The 16,996-nt window shown below is 39.7% G+C and overlaps 1 protein-coding gene across 1 annotated transcript in view; it reads right to left on the bottom strand.

Annotated features, from left to right (window-relative positions):
- Positions 1 to 15,367, bottom strand: part of LOC139710301 (uncharacterized) — a 32,917-nt gene extending 17,550 nt beyond the window's left edge. Inside the window, exons 1-12 of the mRNA XM_071622228.1 lie at positions 15,034 to 15,367; positions 13,972 to 14,235; positions 13,272 to 13,364; positions 12,581 to 12,808; positions 11,228 to 11,329; positions 8,847 to 8,931; positions 8,364 to 8,531; positions 4,024 to 5,212; positions 3,532 to 3,702; positions 1,655 to 2,421; positions 1,121 to 1,264; positions 401 to 877 (exon numbers count right to left, since the gene is read on the bottom strand). Of these exons, the coding sequence (XP_071478329.1) occupies positions 401 to 877; positions 1,121 to 1,264; positions 1,655 to 2,421; positions 3,532 to 3,702; positions 4,024 to 5,212; positions 8,364 to 8,531; positions 8,847 to 8,931; positions 11,228 to 11,329; positions 12,581 to 12,808; positions 13,272 to 13,364; positions 13,972 to 14,235; positions 15,034 to 15,360 (4,015 nt within the window). The 5' untranslated portion in view covers positions 15,361 to 15,367. The remainder of the gene's footprint in view (positions 1 to 400; positions 878 to 1,120; positions 1,265 to 1,654; positions 2,422 to 3,531; positions 3,703 to 4,023; positions 5,213 to 8,363; positions 8,532 to 8,846; positions 8,932 to 11,227; positions 11,330 to 12,580; positions 12,809 to 13,271; positions 13,365 to 13,971; positions 14,236 to 15,033) is intronic.
- Positions 15,368 to 16,996: the final 1,629 nt, after the last annotated feature.

The raw sequence follows: 16,996 nt of genomic DNA, 5'->3' as shown, positions 1-16,996 counted from the left end.
GTTTATACTTTGTTATAACATCTTCCTTTATGAACCTTTCAAAACCATTTTCATTCTGTCAGGCATCTGTAAACCTCTTCTGTGGTAGACCCTGATAGTCTCCAATTTTCTCTCTATTTAATTCTGTAAAGTCCATGCACCATTGCCATCAGATACCACACTGGGGCAAAGAGTACTAGTCAGTCTCTTGGGAGTGAGTTTTCATGTGGTCTTCATGGTGGTCTAAGTGCTCAAAGGACTTCCTACACGAGTCACAGGCAGTGGTGCCACCGAGTGAAATTCTTCTCACACACCTTGCAGCCATAGTACTTTTCCCCAAGAGCAGACATAGGTCACTGAGCAGCAGTGCTCGGGGAACATCTTCCAGCAAATAGGGCACTAATGTCTACCGGTGCTGTACTGGTAGGGGTCAACTGCTGCCCTTTCTGCCTGGTGTGAGTTGGGAGGTGCTTGGAGAAGAAGTGATTTCTATCAGCGAATGCCTTGCCACAGAAATTGCAATGGTACAGCTTCTCACCTGTATGGATTCTGATGTGTCTCACAAGATGTTCTTTCCGTTTAAACCTCTTCTTGCACAAAGCACACATGTGTCGTCTGGCTTGTTTACTACTTCTCTTTCCAGCAAGAGTGGTGTCAGATACTGCAGAAAGAGGATCTTCTTCTACTTTGGCATTGTTGCTTTTGTCATCATCTAATAACACCATGTAATCTATCAATTGCCCTTTGACATTTTCTCTTGACTGCAACCCTTTCTGCCTGGTGTGGGTTGGGAGGTGCCTGGTGTAAAAGTGATTTTTGTCAGAGAATGATTTGCCACAGAAATTGCAATGGTATGGCTTCTCGCCCGTATGGATTCTGATGTGTCTCACAAGGTGTTCTTTCCGCTTAAACCTCTTCTTGCACAAAGTGCACATGTGTCGTCTTGCATGCATACTCTTCCTCTTTCCACCAAGAGTGGGGTCACATGATATTACGGGACGTGGATCATCTTCCACTTTGGCATTGTTCCACTGATCATCATCTACTAACATCATGTAATCTTTGGGTTGCCCTGTGACATAGTTTCTTAATTGTGGCCTTTTCCCCCCGGTGTGAATTGTGCTGTGCTTGATAAGGGTACTGCGTTCAGTGAATGCTTTGCCGCAGTCCTTGCATTGGAATGGCTTCTCGCCTGTATGGATTCTGACGTGTGCCACAAGGCCGTCCTTCCGCTTGAAACTCTTTCCGCATACAGAGCACAAAAATGGTCTTGAAGGCCCACTATGTTTCTCTTCAGCAAGAATGGGGTCAGGAGCTACAGTGTCAAGAAAAGCATCTTCCACCATGGGATCATGGTTTTTCTCATTGCCTATGAACACCATTGCATCAAGGTATGTGTCATCATCTTCTGCTTTAGCTTCATAGCATCTCTTATCATCGTCCACTCTGGCCTTGTGGTATGTGTCATCCTCATCCACTCTAGCTTCGTGGTATGTGTCCTCATCCTTCAATCTGGCTGCATGGTATATGCCATCATCGTCCACCATGGCATCATTGCATCTGTCATCATTTTCCACTCTGGATGCATGGTATCTGTCATCTTCTCTTGTTACTATGTAATCTTTTAAATTTCTTTTGGCTTTTCCTCTTAAAGGCAGCCCTTTCCGCTTAGCATGAATGGCGAGGTGCTTGGAGAATGAACTGCTGTCTGAGATCGCCTTGCCACATTCCTTACATTGGTATGGCTTCTCACCTGTGTGGATTCTCATGTGTGTTACAAGGTGGTCCTTCCGTGTGAACCTCTTCCTGCACACGGAGCATGTGTGTGGTCTCGCTGGTCTGCTATGTATCTCTCCAGCAAGAGTGGGGTCAGGAGATATAGTGGCAGGATGACCATCTTCCACCATGGGATCCTGGCTTATGCCATCCTCTATTAGCACCATGACATTGTGGCACCTGTCATTCTCTATTGACACCATGGCATCATCTTCTGCTCTAGTTTCATGGAATTTGTCATTTTCCACCATGGCTTCATGGTATCTGTAATCATTGTCAGCTCTGTCTTCACGATATGTGCCATGATCTTCCACTCTGGCTTTGAGGTACCTTTCATCATCTTCTGCTCTGACTTCGTGGTATTTGTCATCATCTTCTACCATGTCTTTCCAGTATATGTCATCATTTTCCATGCTGTCTTCATGGTATGTGTCATCCTCTCTTGTAACTATGTAACTTTTTAAATTCCTTTTCACCTTTCCTTTTAACGGCAACCCTTGCTGCTTGGCATGAAGAGTGAGGTGCTTGGAGAAGTAACTGCTGTCTGAGTATGACCTTCCACAGTCCTTGCAGTGGTAGGGCCTCTCTCCCGTGTGGACTCTTATGTGTGTCACAAGGTGGTCTTTCCGCTTGAACCTCTTTCCGCACACAGAGCACATGAATGGTCTCACTGACCCATTATGTTTCTCTCCAGCAAGAGTGGGGTCAGGAGATATAGTGAGAGGAGGACCATCTTCCCCAATGGGATCCTGGCTTTTTTCATCCTCTATTAACACCATGATATCGTATGTGTCATCATCTTCCACACCAGCTTCGTGGTGTCTGTCGTCACCTTCCGGTCTGGCTTTGTAGAATCTGTCATCATCTTCCACCGCTCTGGCTTCTTGGTATCCGTCATCATCTTCCACTCTGGCTTTCTGGTATCTCTCATCATCTTCCACTCTGGCTTTCTGGTATCTCTCATCATCTTCCACACCAGCTTCGTGGTGTCCGTCGCCACCTCCCGGCCTGGCTTTGTAGAATATGTCATCATCTTCCACCACTCTGACTTCTTGGTACCTGCCATCATCTTCCACTCTGGCTTTCTGGTATCTCTTATCATCTTCCACACCAGCTTTGTGGTGTCCGTCGTCACCTCCCGGTCTGGCTTTGTAGAATATGTCATCATCTTCCACCACTCTGACTTCTTGGTACCTGCCATCATCTTCCACTCTGGCTTTCTGGTATCTCTCATCATCTTCCACACCAGCTTCGTGGTGTCCGTCATCACCTCCCGGTCTGGCTTTGTAGAATCTGTCATCTTCCACCACTCTGACTTCTTGGTACCTGCCATCATCTTCAACTCTGGCTTTCTGGTATCTCTCATCATCTTCCACACCAGCTTCGTGGTGTCCGTCGTCACCTCCCGGTCTGGCTTTGTAGAATCTGTCATCATCTTCCACCACTCTGACTTCTTGGTACCTGCCATCATCTTCCACTCTGGCTTTCTGATATCTTTCATTTTCCAATCTGGCTTTGTGGCTGGCTTCGTGGCTGGCTTCATGGTACATTACATCATCTTCCGCTCTCGATTCTTGGTATAAGTCATCATCTTCCACTATGGCTTCATAGCATTTTTCAACATCTTCCACTATGGCTTCATGATATCTGTCATGATCTTCCACCATGGATCTGTGGTATCTGTCATTATCTTTTGCTCTGGCTTCATGGCATTTGTCACCTCTTGTAACTATGTAATCTTTTAAATTCCTTTTGGCGATTCCTCTCAATGGCAACCCTTTCCGCTTGGCATGAATTGTGAGGTGCTTGGAGAAGGTACTGCTGTCTGAGAAGGCCTTGCTGCATTCCTTGCATTGGTAAGGCTTCTCACCTGTGTGGATTCTCATGTGTGTTACAAGGTGTTCCTTCCGTGTAAACCTCTTCCTGCACACAGAGCATGTGTGTGGTCTCGCTTGACCACAATGTTTATCATCAGCAAGAGTGTGGTCAGGAGATACAGTGGCAGGGGCACCATAATCTACCATAGGATCCTGGCATTTCTCATCTTCTATTAACACCATGGCATTATGGTATCTATCATCATCTTCCAGTTTGGCTTTGTGGTATCTGTCATCATCTTCTGCTCTAGCTTCGTAGTATTCTTCATCATCGTCCACCATGACCTCATGGTATCTGTCATCATTTTCCATTCTGGCTTCATTGTTGTCATCCTCTCTTGCCAATATGTAATCATTTAAATTCCTTTTCTCTTTTCCTCTTACCGGCAACCCTTTCCGCTTGGCATGAATCGTGAGGTGCTTGGAGAAGGTACTGCTGTCTGAGAAGGCCTTGCAGCATTCCTTGCATTGGTAAGGCTTCTCACCTGTGTGGATTCTCATGTGTGTTACAAGGTGTTCCTTCCGTGTAAACCTCTTCCTGCACACAGAGCATGTGTGTGGTCTCGCTGGACCACTGTGTTTATCATAAGCAAGAGTGGGGTCAGGAGATACAGTGGCAGGGGCACCATCTTCCACCATGGGATCCTGCCTTTTCTCATCCTCTCTTACCACCATGGCATTATGGTATCTATCGTCATCTTTCTCTCTGGCTTTGTGGTATCTGACATCATCTTCTGCTCTAGTTTTGTGATATTTGTCATCACCATTCACCATGGATATGTCGTGGTATCTGTCATAATTTTGAACTCTGGCTTCATGGTATTTGTTATCTTCTCTTGTTACTATGTGATCTTTTAAATTTCTTTTGGCAATTCCTCTCAACGGCAACCCTTTCCCCTTGGCATGAATTTTGAGGTGCTTGGAGAAGGTACTGCTGTCTGAGAAGGCCTTGCCACAGTCCTTGCATTTGTACGGCTTCTCACCTGTGTGGATTCTCATGTGTGTTACAAGGTGTTCCTTCCGCGTGAACCTCTTCCTGCACACAGAGCATGTGTGTGGTATCGATAGGCCCCTACGTCTCTTTACACTAGATTTTGCCACTTTGCCATCTTTGACTTTCCTTATGACCTTTCTTGTTCCCTCATCACATGTTTTGCGTTTTTCTTGTGATCCACTCTGACTCTCATCTTTCTGCGACTTCTTTGGCTTCCCTTCTGTGCTTTCAAGCACATCCTGATTTTTACTTCCTGGCGAGACTGACACAGTGACTCCTGAGGTTGCTCTTACAATATCTTCCATTAATTTTGGTTCATTCAGTATGTCAGAGGCTTGGCAAGTAGTACACAAAAGAAGACTGCAAGATGTGCCACTGCGGTCTGGACACAAGCCACCCCTGAAGAGCACTTTGGAGCACACACTACACTTTGAAAACTGTTCTCTCCTTTCTTCAGTCTTTCTATCCCCCTCTCTGATAGAGACGTCACAGCATTGGATAGGCTCCCCTTGGTGGATTACATGCTCTCTTTCCTGATCTTGAGAGGAGGTAAATCCCTGCCCATTGGCTGTCCATAGTTTGGCATCTGTTGGCCCATTTAGATGGAGGAGATAGACAGAAAGGGGGAGAGAGAAAGAGAGGAATCATTAAAGCACATCTACATACACAGGAGAACAGAAAGATTCAACAAGAACTCTCCTTTTCAAAATTAGATCTTTCTTTATTACTAAGGCCAAGAGAAGAGACAACACATTAAATGCGTATGAGAATATGTAACACATCATGCCTTGCGTGCACATGTTCAATCTTTAAAGAGATTAAGTGTCTACAGGATTCTGACATGAAATAAAGATGAGAACTTACCACAATGAAAGTCTTTGATAGTAAGATAAAATGTAATGGGTGGGAGAGGAGAGCACATAGTCTCTCCTCTTTGCCTTACTCATAAAACAAAGATCAAACTTCATGGAGGTAAGTTATCATGACATCTTTTTGTTCTGTAACGTAAGTCTTAATATCAAGACTACACATTACTGTGTATGAGAATACACTGTACAGGAGAAACTTGATATAACGAGCTGGTTGGGACTGAGTCATTTTCCTTGATACAGCCGATGTCTCGTTATATCAGTAGACATAAAAAAACAACATAACATTAAGACATTAATTTGCACATGTGGGACTACCCATCATCTTTTAATCGATACTGATAACTTAGTAATGTGTGTGAGAGAATTGCTCACCTTTATGGGTAAGACAATGTTTTTCATTAATGAAATCCAATATCAAGAATGCGTTTCTTATCAATGGATGTTAGAATTTGTAAAATTCATAGCTTGCTAGGATTCTCCATGTGTTTTGAGTACATCATGGTCGTCTTGCATGTAGTATGTCAGAGAGCCTGGCAGGGCATCAAGAATTCAGGAAGGAAGATATTTTGGGCTATGTCCGACTTAGAAATGTCACTACTAGTGGATCACAATCTAGCATCTGAGTGAGGTTTCACCTCGTTTAGGTTTTTTTCTTCCCTAGCTACTGGCCATCACAACGCAAACAGCTTGTTAAGTACTACACATACTGCCTTCTCATGCAGACGCAGCTAGGCTGCGGCCTGTAGCCTACATACTGCGCTTGTTGTTTGTTTGTTGTTTGTTTTTATTTCTGTCTTCATATAAAAATACACTCATTACAAGTTGCATATACATTGCATATACGTACAGAAGAAATGGGGGATTGCCTGTTCAGTCATATTTTCAAAATATGTCTGTTCTTCCGCAGGGTCCCGAATTTACAATACAATACAAGAATAATACACTGTATACACAAAACATAAGAAATATACCGAACTGGTACAGTGAGAGTCAACAATAATCAGAGATGGGTAGAGAAAAGCAGAGCAAGAAAAAGAAAAAGAGGAGAACAAACTTACAAAAGAAAAGGCAAGACTCATATACCCCCTCCCCCTCCCCCCCCCCCCCCCCAAAGAAATGGCTGTTACATTTGGTACTCCATTGAGTCCTTTTTTTTTAACATAATGCTCTATCTAAATAATCAGATAACAACATTTGAAAAGATCTTAAAGTTAATGCGTTACGAATTTCATTGGGCAATTGATTATACATTGATATTCCCCTGTAAAAAAAAGTCCTTTTAAAGTTATTAGAATTTGGCTTTGAAAGATTCAAATTCTGATTTGAACGAAGTGAATAATTAAGAAATCTTCTCGAAATATTATCAGACATGTAATTAGGGAAAAAATTCTGCAATATCTTATTATTCATCGTACTCATATTCTTTTTATATCGGTAAAATTTAAAGTGAACAGCGATGAAATACAATATGATGTACTAACAATGTCCACCTGTATGTATTGAACCCTGGCTGGCAAGGGCAAGGCAACAGACAGAGAAATCAAAGAAACTAGATATTTCTCTGTTTGTTCTTTCAACTTTTTGTTTGACATACTAGGAACTGTAATAATGGGTAAAACACTAATGAAATTGAGGTGAACTGTGAAATTTCAGTGAAAATCATGTTGAATCACAGGAGCAAAGCAACTTTGCTCCTTTCTAGAAAAAGCTACGAATGAACTGAACATCTGCACGCAGGCGGGATCTCTCACGTATTTTCATATGCAACTATGCAGAGTCTCAATATCGAGGCTTGCAAAATTTAAAGTGAACAGCGATGAAATACAATATGATGTACTAACAATGTCCACCTATATGTATTGAAGATAAACAGTCAAATAAAGCTAGAAAAAAGTCTAAATTATCCAAAGTATTCTCTTCAGTGGTACTCTGCTATACCAGACGGCCCTGTCATTATCACTCAAGCATTGCCAGGTAACTATTGAGACACCTAGGGCAAGAGGGATATGGTGGGTAAAAAATCTCATTCAATGACGTAAGCACTTACACTTGCGACTTCTTTGAAATCTTTCTGAGTACAGTTCCTCTGCTTTACCCCAAGCTAGATTCTGGTCCAGTTGTCATACCCCATATATATATAGCAACTATATTCTGAGTTGTTTGAGTCATTTTGGAAACTGGATTGAAATTAAACAAGTGTTTATGAGTCCGTAGATGCTGTTCCAGCACTGATCTTAACTTTTTGAATTGTCATCACATCAGCCTATGTATTGCTACTCAGATTGGGCATTCATGGAAGTTAACACACATTCCACATGAACTTTACCTGTGTGCTGAATATATGGGTCTAGGGCAATAACCCTGGACCATGCCCCTCAACCTAACCCTAATCCTAATCATGAACCTAATCCTTACCCTTACCCTATTACTTACTCTAACCTTATCACTAACCAGTATTTAGGGTCCGTAAGGAACCTTCTGAATAACAAGCCTTATTTCATTTTCGGATTAACGAACCTTCAGAATAACAAACCTTATTTCATTTTCGGATTAACAGACCTTCGGAATAATGAATCTTTGGAATTACTAATATTCTAAATAACAAACCTTCAGAATAAAGATCCTTCAGAATATAAACAAACTGTAACCATGTTTGGCAATGTGTATGGTAAGATGGTGGCACGGTGGCTTCAAAGCGATTGGATAGTGGAATATCCAGATACTTCCTGCATGCATAAGTGGTGTAAATGTTCCGGATAGTAAACATACTGAGTTTTGCCTCCAAGCTGACTGTGTTTTGCACCCTACCCAAGTTGGTAGGAGTACCAAACAGATAAAAAAACAAACAAGCACAACAACAAGTACCTTCTGACTGCGAGTGCTCCGTTCTTATCACCATGGCGTTGGATTCTGACTCTCCACAGCTCTCTGCATTGTCTGGAGTTACATCTGCTGCACCTTCGGATCCAGCCAATGCACCCGGTTCCCTCTTCACCTGAAACATCATCTCAGCAGTGGTGTCCCTATTGTCTCCTGATAAAACAATGTCACCAACATTATTCTTAGCATATGTCAGTAACAAGTCAAAGGTACGTCTTATTTTCATTGAAAAATTAAAGTTTGTGATATTCTAGTAAGTTTCTGTCACATTGTTTTGTATTAACATCACCAATCTTTGTTATTAGAAGTCTTCTCATTCAGTGATTGAGGTGCCAATACTTTGAAAAAAATCCTCATTTTAAAAAAGATTGAGTTTCGTCAAACTGTCACTTAAATGTTCCCCTCGTACTGCTGCACTCAGTCATTTAATCCACATGTATACTTGGGGAAACATTCCCTTTAACTCACCCCAATCAGGCTCTTCTTTGATCTTGACAATCATCTTCGGATCGAAATCTTCGTTATGTGGTGATTCGGGCAATGCCATTGTAACCTGTAAACAAAAATTATTACACAATCAGTGATTACCAGGACCAGACTACACACCTAAGATAAGGCTACTACAGGCTTTGCTACCCAACAACACCAATTTGGACTGATTACATGCCACCATCAACCCTTCAAGTGCATCGACCTTAACCCATCGAGGACAAACTAATTTCGCTTTGTCGTGTATTTCCAATAGACATCAGCCTGAGTACTTGGGATTAGTCTCTAATGGGATAAGCTGAACTTGCCAAGCTATGTTTACATTAGCATTCAGTCATTATCCAAACTTGACCTACTTGGAGAGCTAGCAAGCTCACTCAGGTGTAGCAATGTGCCTCCGTCCACCAGGAAGGCCATGGTAGCACTCAAGGGGGGCATTTCATGAAGTGATTTGTCAGTTTTGGACAAACTGTTATCAGCTAGTGAAATCCTTGCATCTGATTGGCCGAGAGCAAATTTGTGGGACAAATTTGTCAGGCAGAATGCTTCATGGCATGCTCCCCCCCCCCCCCCCCCCAAGGATTAGGGGGATTAATAAAGGGAAGTACTCCAGCAATAACAACAATGCAATTTGTTGTACTTTTTTTCCAAGTTTTTTTTTATTATAATTTTGGACAGTATTTCAAATAAAGCCCATTTTAATCACCAAATTCAGCACAGAATTATACTGTTACCTACTCAGAGAGAGGAAAAAGAAATCAATCAAATGGTACAATTTTTTTAATGCATTACCATTCATCAACTGTTGAGACCAAACAATATCTTCTTGTATAAAGCAGTGGAAATCATTTTCATCCTTTTATGGGTAACCCCTCCACCCCCCCCCCCCCCCCACCCAAAAAAAAAAAAAGGAAGAAATTTTATTTGTACACCGGGGAACCAAATATTACATAAGATATTTAAAAAAAAAAGACAAGAAAAAAAAATGAAAACACTGCAGATGGGCAGATAGAAATCAAGAACTTACTAAGTTTGATAAACTACAAATGTAACACCAAAACATTCTGGGTAACATGACATAAAATGAGAGATTACCTCATGTGGTTCAGAGTCTTCATGTTCAGCATCACATGTACATATTACTGAATCCATACAGTCAACTGAATCCATGAAATCTGGTTCATCACCATCATGTTTATCATGTTGACATTCCTCATTGGATGATGAATCTTCTGGAAAACTCTGCAAAGTGGGTAGATCATTACAGGTTGACGTTGATGGACCAGGGTGAGATGTTGGTTGACCACTTGCATCCGGTGGTAGGCTATCCGACCCCTGAAGAAATCAGTTTGTTATTGTTTTATTTTTAATGTTTCCTCTATCTCTATTCATTGACAATAAGTTTCCAGACATTTGTGGGCAAATAAAGCACTACAGCACACAACATATCTACCTATCTGCAAACGAAGCACAGGGTTTCAGCAACTTAATGCAAATGCATGTTGATTATATTATTCATTTTCCCTAATAATCACATATGTTCTCAAAAGAATACCTACATCTTTATGTGCCATATATTTCAAAACTTTTTGTCTACTATTATATTTCAAGTTACCAAGATACTACTTCCAAAACAAAAACAGCAACAGCAACAGCAACAACAACAACCAAACAAACAACTCTTCCAGCACAAAGATTATGTTTATTATTTTTTTAGTACTGTTAAACACTGGAATGCACCTTCCCCTAGACTCGAGCATTTATAACTTCAATGTCTCCCTGCAATGCCTCGTGTTAATCATATTAGTAAAACAGAGCAAACATGAAGGGATGTCTCTCTGGCATAATTCTATCACAATTTGTGAGTATAGTATTCTTCATTGTCAGTTCATTGACTTTTGACCTTTGACCTTGTGTTTACTAATATTCAAACTCGAATGGCATCATATGATGTAACTGTGGTGTGAGTTATATCGCCTTAGTTCAAATATGTGAAAAGTTATTGAGAGTACACTGTTAATAACACTACTACCACTACTACCAGTACAGTGATGACCACACAAAGTTCACTGATCACCTGACCTTTCAACTTTTCAGATTTGACCAATATTCCAAATCAACCAACATTTTTTCTGTTCCTTTTTAATATGTACCTGTGCTGTGCATTTGGTGGTCATAGTTCAAACCTGATGAAAGTTACAGATATTACACCTGATGTTGCTGCTGCCACTTATACCACAGGAGGAAAAGTGATGCCTGTGTCTCGCTTCCGCTATGCAGTCGAGATAAAAATTCATAAATTCACCAGGTACAAGAATCCATGTCAGTAAACAAGCAAAACAAACACAGGAAAATCTTACCTGAAAGGACTGTGGCTGGATAGGAGATGGGAAATCAATGACCCACCCAAGATCACATGGGACAGACTTCTCTTCTTCACTTTTTATCCTTGTGATATCTTCCTACATTCAGAACACAAAATGAAATTAAAAATGTACCATCACGTCAACAAATTTGGCTCCCCTTTCATTAAGGCTGGTCTGTAAGAAATTTGTTTGAAATCTACCCATCGGTTCTGGAGAAAAAGATGTAGAGGGATGGAAGATGTATGAGGGACGACTGATGAAATATGATGGCAATAGTTGCACAATTGTCCTGAATTCTAAACTAACAACCCATTTTTTTACACTCACAAAAAAGTGTTTTGCAAGACTACATATCATGGCAATCACAGATAAAAATGTAAGTTCAAGTCTCAAAACCATGGCACACAATATGTGTTCGTGAATCACAAAACGAACAAAAAGTCGCACACATTGATTTTGTGTGAGGACTCAAAATAGGTGAAATGGGTCAACCGAGCCGATCTTGACTTTTTCATATTTTCTGAAAGAGCAACTCTTCTTCTACATTATCTTAAAATTTGGGATCATAAAATGGACAGGTAAGTATGTTTTCTAGCAGTTTCTTGCGAACATTTTTTTGGCAGAATAGTGTGATTTAGTGTGCCTTTAGAGTCCTCTTTTCATTTCTTAAAAACCTTGTACACACTCTCCACTTTCAACTCCTATAACTTTTGAAAGGATGATGATACTGCTTTCAAAGTTGGCATTAATTAAGGACAGAGTGTGTTAATAAGGCATGCTCAATTTCAATTTGGTCTGATAATCCCTTCATTGTTGTTACTCCAGTAGTTTACATCCTATTTTTTGTCCCATTCATCACACAGCCAGCACGGGTAGGTAGAGATTAAGCACTTGAATAGACACTGTACTTCAGAGTCTCTTTTCTCAGTTTACACTTTTCCTGAGTGTGTGCTTTCTTTCCAATATTTAGATAGGTTGAATAGGAGAGTCCATTTGATTTGAGTTATACATCATTTTAAAGCTTTGCTCTTTCAGAATATGCTCGTAACTAAATTTTCATGTCTGGCGACTTTTTGTTTGTTTTGTGATGCAGGGTCACATATACTAGTGATACTGTTTACACCCACAATACAAAAAAGCAAAATGAAATTAACTTTACTATCATGAATGTGATGTACAATGTAGATGAAATTCCCCAAACTTGAGCAAAAATTTAAGTGGCCATTCATTCATGAAAAACTGCAGTTTACAAAGCTATCTACTGTAAATGCTTAGCACCAACCCCCCCCCAACAAAAACAAACAAACAAACAAACAAACAAACAAACAAACAAACAAACAAACATACCTGTAATACAGAAGTTTTATCCAAATGGAACTGAGCTGGGTGATGAGGAGGAAGTGTGTCATTAAGGTCATTGACACACTCCTGAGATGAAGGTGCAGCATTGGGCTCTGGAACCTGTACAGCGGCATCACAACACTCCACATCGTATTGGGTTGATGAAGTAGTGCTCAGCTGCAGGGGAGTTTGAGTAGAGCTATCCACAAACTTGAAATTGTTTTGGCCACTTTCCTGAAAGTTACCAAATAGCAGAAATGAAACAAACCAAAACAGTAAAACATACATTGAATAAATACAAAAAAATGTATCTTACAATAATAACACATGATACAATGTACCCATATTTGCTGAAATTCCTACTTTTCATATGAAAGTTGAAATTAATTGATTCATTTATATTTCACCCATTTATCAGTTTATACTGTTTCTCTTACAAAATCATAACTGCATTGAAAATTGAAGACCCAGTAGCATGGTGATATGACGAGCTATGCTGACTTGTTGCAATGAACAAGATTGTAAATAGATTTTGTTACTATGAAAAAAAAATCAGGTACCAAAATGATTACTTGTATTATAAATATCTATATACAGTATATACTGATTGGTTATAACAATTCTTTAATATTAAAAACAAACAAACAAACAAACTGCCAATCATAAGGATATAACATGAGTTGCCTATAGTACATACCCACTCTTGTCTCTTTTCCTCTCTCACACAGTCATACGGAGATGTAGAAGGTCTTTTCTCAGGAGACATACATGTCGTCACAACAGACGCATACTGTCAAGAAATGAATTAGTTGATTGAAGTGGTAAGTTGATAAGTGAACAAATTAATGACAATTTATATCAAAGTTACATACAAAACTTCAATGAAATACATTGTAAGTTTTAATACCAACATACAGTACACAATAGTGACACTGTGTACATTTACAATACAAAAACAGAAGAAAAAAAATCATAATACAGTGGACTCCCGTTATAACGAAGTCCTTGGGACCAGCAGTTTTCTTTCGTCGGAATTTCGTTATAACAGAACAAATAAACAATAGAAATACATAGAGTGGATGACATTGCAGCCCAATTTTTTACTTCGTTATAACTGGAATTTCTTTATAACCTTGTTCGTTATAACGAGAGGCACTGTAATTAATGGATGCAACTGTATACCAAATTCCTGAAAAGAAGCAAAATTGAACTGGTTATTCAGACATGAAAAATTGCAGCCTATAAATTATCATAATTGTCGTCATTGTAGCCGAATTAAGTGCATACAAAATGTAAATTATGGTTAAATTACTCCCATCCAAAAAAAACTTTCAGGCAGCATACAATATGGCAGGTAAAACCATCTTAGAAGTTGAATAAAACAAAACAATATACACCTCATATTCTTCAGGCTCTTCAAGTTTAACATCAAATGTAGCTGAATCCATACAGTAAGTTAAATCTGCAAAGTCAGATTCATCAGCACCAAGCGGATCATATTGACATTCCTGGTTTGATGTTGAATCTTCTGGAGACGATGCCAGCGCAGGTGGTATGAAACACGCTGGAGGAAAGGGCTGGACTGCATCTAACAAACTGGGGACAGCACCGGGTAGGAGTCTGGGGGGTCTTTTGCGATGGCCCCTCCTGAACATCTCAAACTGGAATAGATTAAAAGAAAAAATGAAATTGTTATAATGATACGGCCTTGAAATTTCCTACCGTACATCATATCTTGATTGCACAAGGCCACTCCGTTGTGAATATTATTATAATAAGAAATAAATGACGCGATATTTTGCTTGCAATGTATGCTCTATTGCTCCCTGCTGTAACATCACCTACCATAAGTCGCCAGTAGTTGTTCATGAACCTGTCAAGTTCACCTTCATAGACATGTGGGTTGAGTGAATGCAGCAATATTAGTAGAACACATCAGTGAGAGTTTGAGGAAAATCCGACAATCCGTTCAAAAGTTATGAATTTTTGAAGTTTCTGCTCAGTCACGCCTGGATGAGAAGACTACTATAACTTGTGATGTCACAAGAGTACAACGATATAAAGAAAGAATAAAGAAAATTCAACATATTTCCATTTTTCTCGCATAACAAAAGAACACTTGACTTCTCTCTTTCAGAAGGCAGGGGGAATAATATTACCCTTAACATACATCAGTAGCGAGTCAATGAAATATGCACTTTAATTCAAAAAGTAAAGTTTTGTGAAATTCTCTTTTTATTTTCCTTACAAAGTTGTACGCATATCGCGCATGTGACGTCATACACTCTAGTAGTCTTCTCTTCCAGCAGTGACTGCGCAGATACTTTAAATATTCGTAACTTTTAAACGGATTGTCCAACTTTCCTCAAACTTTCACTGATGTGTTCTACTAATAATAATATTGCTGCATTCTCTCAATCCTTATGTATATGAGGGTGGACTTGTCCTTTAAATTTTACCTGTGTCGAGTCGAAGTCCTCTTGCTTGAAGTGTCCGGAACATACGATGACGTTGGAATAGTGTTTTGCATCCTTGCAGTCGAATTTCCTCTTCCTTCCAATAAATGTGATCCACTCCTTCTGTAGAGGTGAAAATTGGTCCATCCCGACAGGCATATTCCCCGGCATTGCGTGCATGGAAAAACTCGAATTCACAGACGAGTTGCTGCACCCGAACGCCATACACCGCTTCCCACCGACTACCCGTAGTAACTGCTCAGATTTTGCCGTTTCCGGTACTGTTGACCTCTCCATTTTTGTGTCCATATTCTCTCCTCCATCACTCATACCTGAACTTCACCGTATTTACAGGCTTACTAACGAGGAATTGAAACAAAAGAGAGGAAAAGAATGAATCACGAAAGTTTCGTTGACTTACTACTAGGGTTTCCAGTAGGAATACGCCTGCATTTCACCGATTTATGTTTACATGGTTCACGATACACTCTGTATGTACAGCACAGCAGCCGCAGCGCAGTTCTAGCGCAAGCTACATACACACCTCAGAATCTGCTTTCTTGTTCGGGGCTTTTCCGGAGATCGCGGACTACTAGTATGCATGCGTACACGCTCATGCCGCTCGCGTTGTCTGGACGGCACTTCCTCGTACGTACAACTTCTGACGTCACCATAATAACCCCATACCACTACCATTCACAATGCCGAGTTACAAGTGTACGAGTTACAACCTGTATTAGCTTGTTGAAGTCAGGGAGGTGTCTCACCTCCCTGTTGAAGTGAAATCATATAATATAGACGCAAAATGGGTTTTCAAGTTCTGTATATTTTTTTTTTCTGTTCATGTGGGAGAAAGAATTATAGATGGTATACCGGGTTCCTAATTATCTCATGAAATTTAGAACCTGAATCCCCATCTGTTTTTTTCTTCCATTTTCATGTCCAATACTATTGAATGAAATGGGGTTTTCTTGGCCGTTAAATTTGCTGAAGTAGCAAAACATGAAGAACCTACGGTTGTGAATGACTCTGCATGTTTCCTTATTATTTCCTTAATTCTTTATATGACATAGGCATCAAAAGATTGATACACCTCGGAAATAATGGAAAATTTGTTCAAAGATTAACTTTTATTGTACGTTTCATTATGAATCTTCCACATCAAAAGATAGATACACCTCGGAAATAATGGAAAATTTGTTCAAAGATTAACTTTTATTGTACGTTTCATTATGAATCTTCCACTCAGGTTTTGCCTATAGTGTCACTTACTATTGGTTGTCATGTAATCAGTCTGCAAATTCACATTTCTATTATTATCGAAATATTAATGTGATAACTATAGGCTTTTTACGTACATATCCCAAACAATGAATTAGGTCCCATACAAAGAGATTTTCCCCAAGCGCCCCGTACGTGATGACCTTGAAAGATTTCATCCATGACAAACACTGAAGTTTGGATTGCTTTTGGTTTGTGGCAAATATGAAAATAATCAATCCAGAAAGGACATATTTACATACTCATAGCAACTGCAAATAGAGGAATCACAGTTCAGCATAATTTCCTATGTATTTCTTTATCATTTTGGTATAGCACCTTCAATGGTAAACCTTGAAAAATTTCAAATGTAGGGTGATTCTAGAATTGCTGCTGAATATTTAGTTTTTTATTCTCAGTCTATGTTACAGTGGGTCTATGTGAAGAGTTTGTTCGCAAAAACCGATAAGTCCATATTTGTCAAATGGAGATATTTGCGATTAAATGTCCTGAAAAATAAAGAGAAAAATAAGAAAATTTTTGCTTCTTTTGACCATACAGTGTAACTTCAAAAATGTGCCTTTATTATGTAATGACCAATATATCATTTAAAAGGTATTATTTTGTACTTTATGACAGAGACCGTACTTCAAAATCTTCAAAAATGGACTTATCGGCATTTGCGAATAAACTCTTCATGTATTGT

Source organism: Diadema antillarum, unplaced genomic scaffold (assembly GCF_040938485.1).
Source record: "Diadema antillarum isolate AM-2024a unplaced genomic scaffold, OU_Dant_1.0 seq00001520_RagTag, whole genome shotgun sequence".
In the NCBI taxonomy this organism is placed as follows: Eukaryota; Metazoa; Echinodermata; class Echinoidea; order Diadematoida; family Diadematidae; genus Diadema; species Diadema antillarum.
The sequence above is the reverse complement of the archived record's forward strand: the minus strand, read 5'-3'. Positions and strand labels throughout refer to the sequence as shown.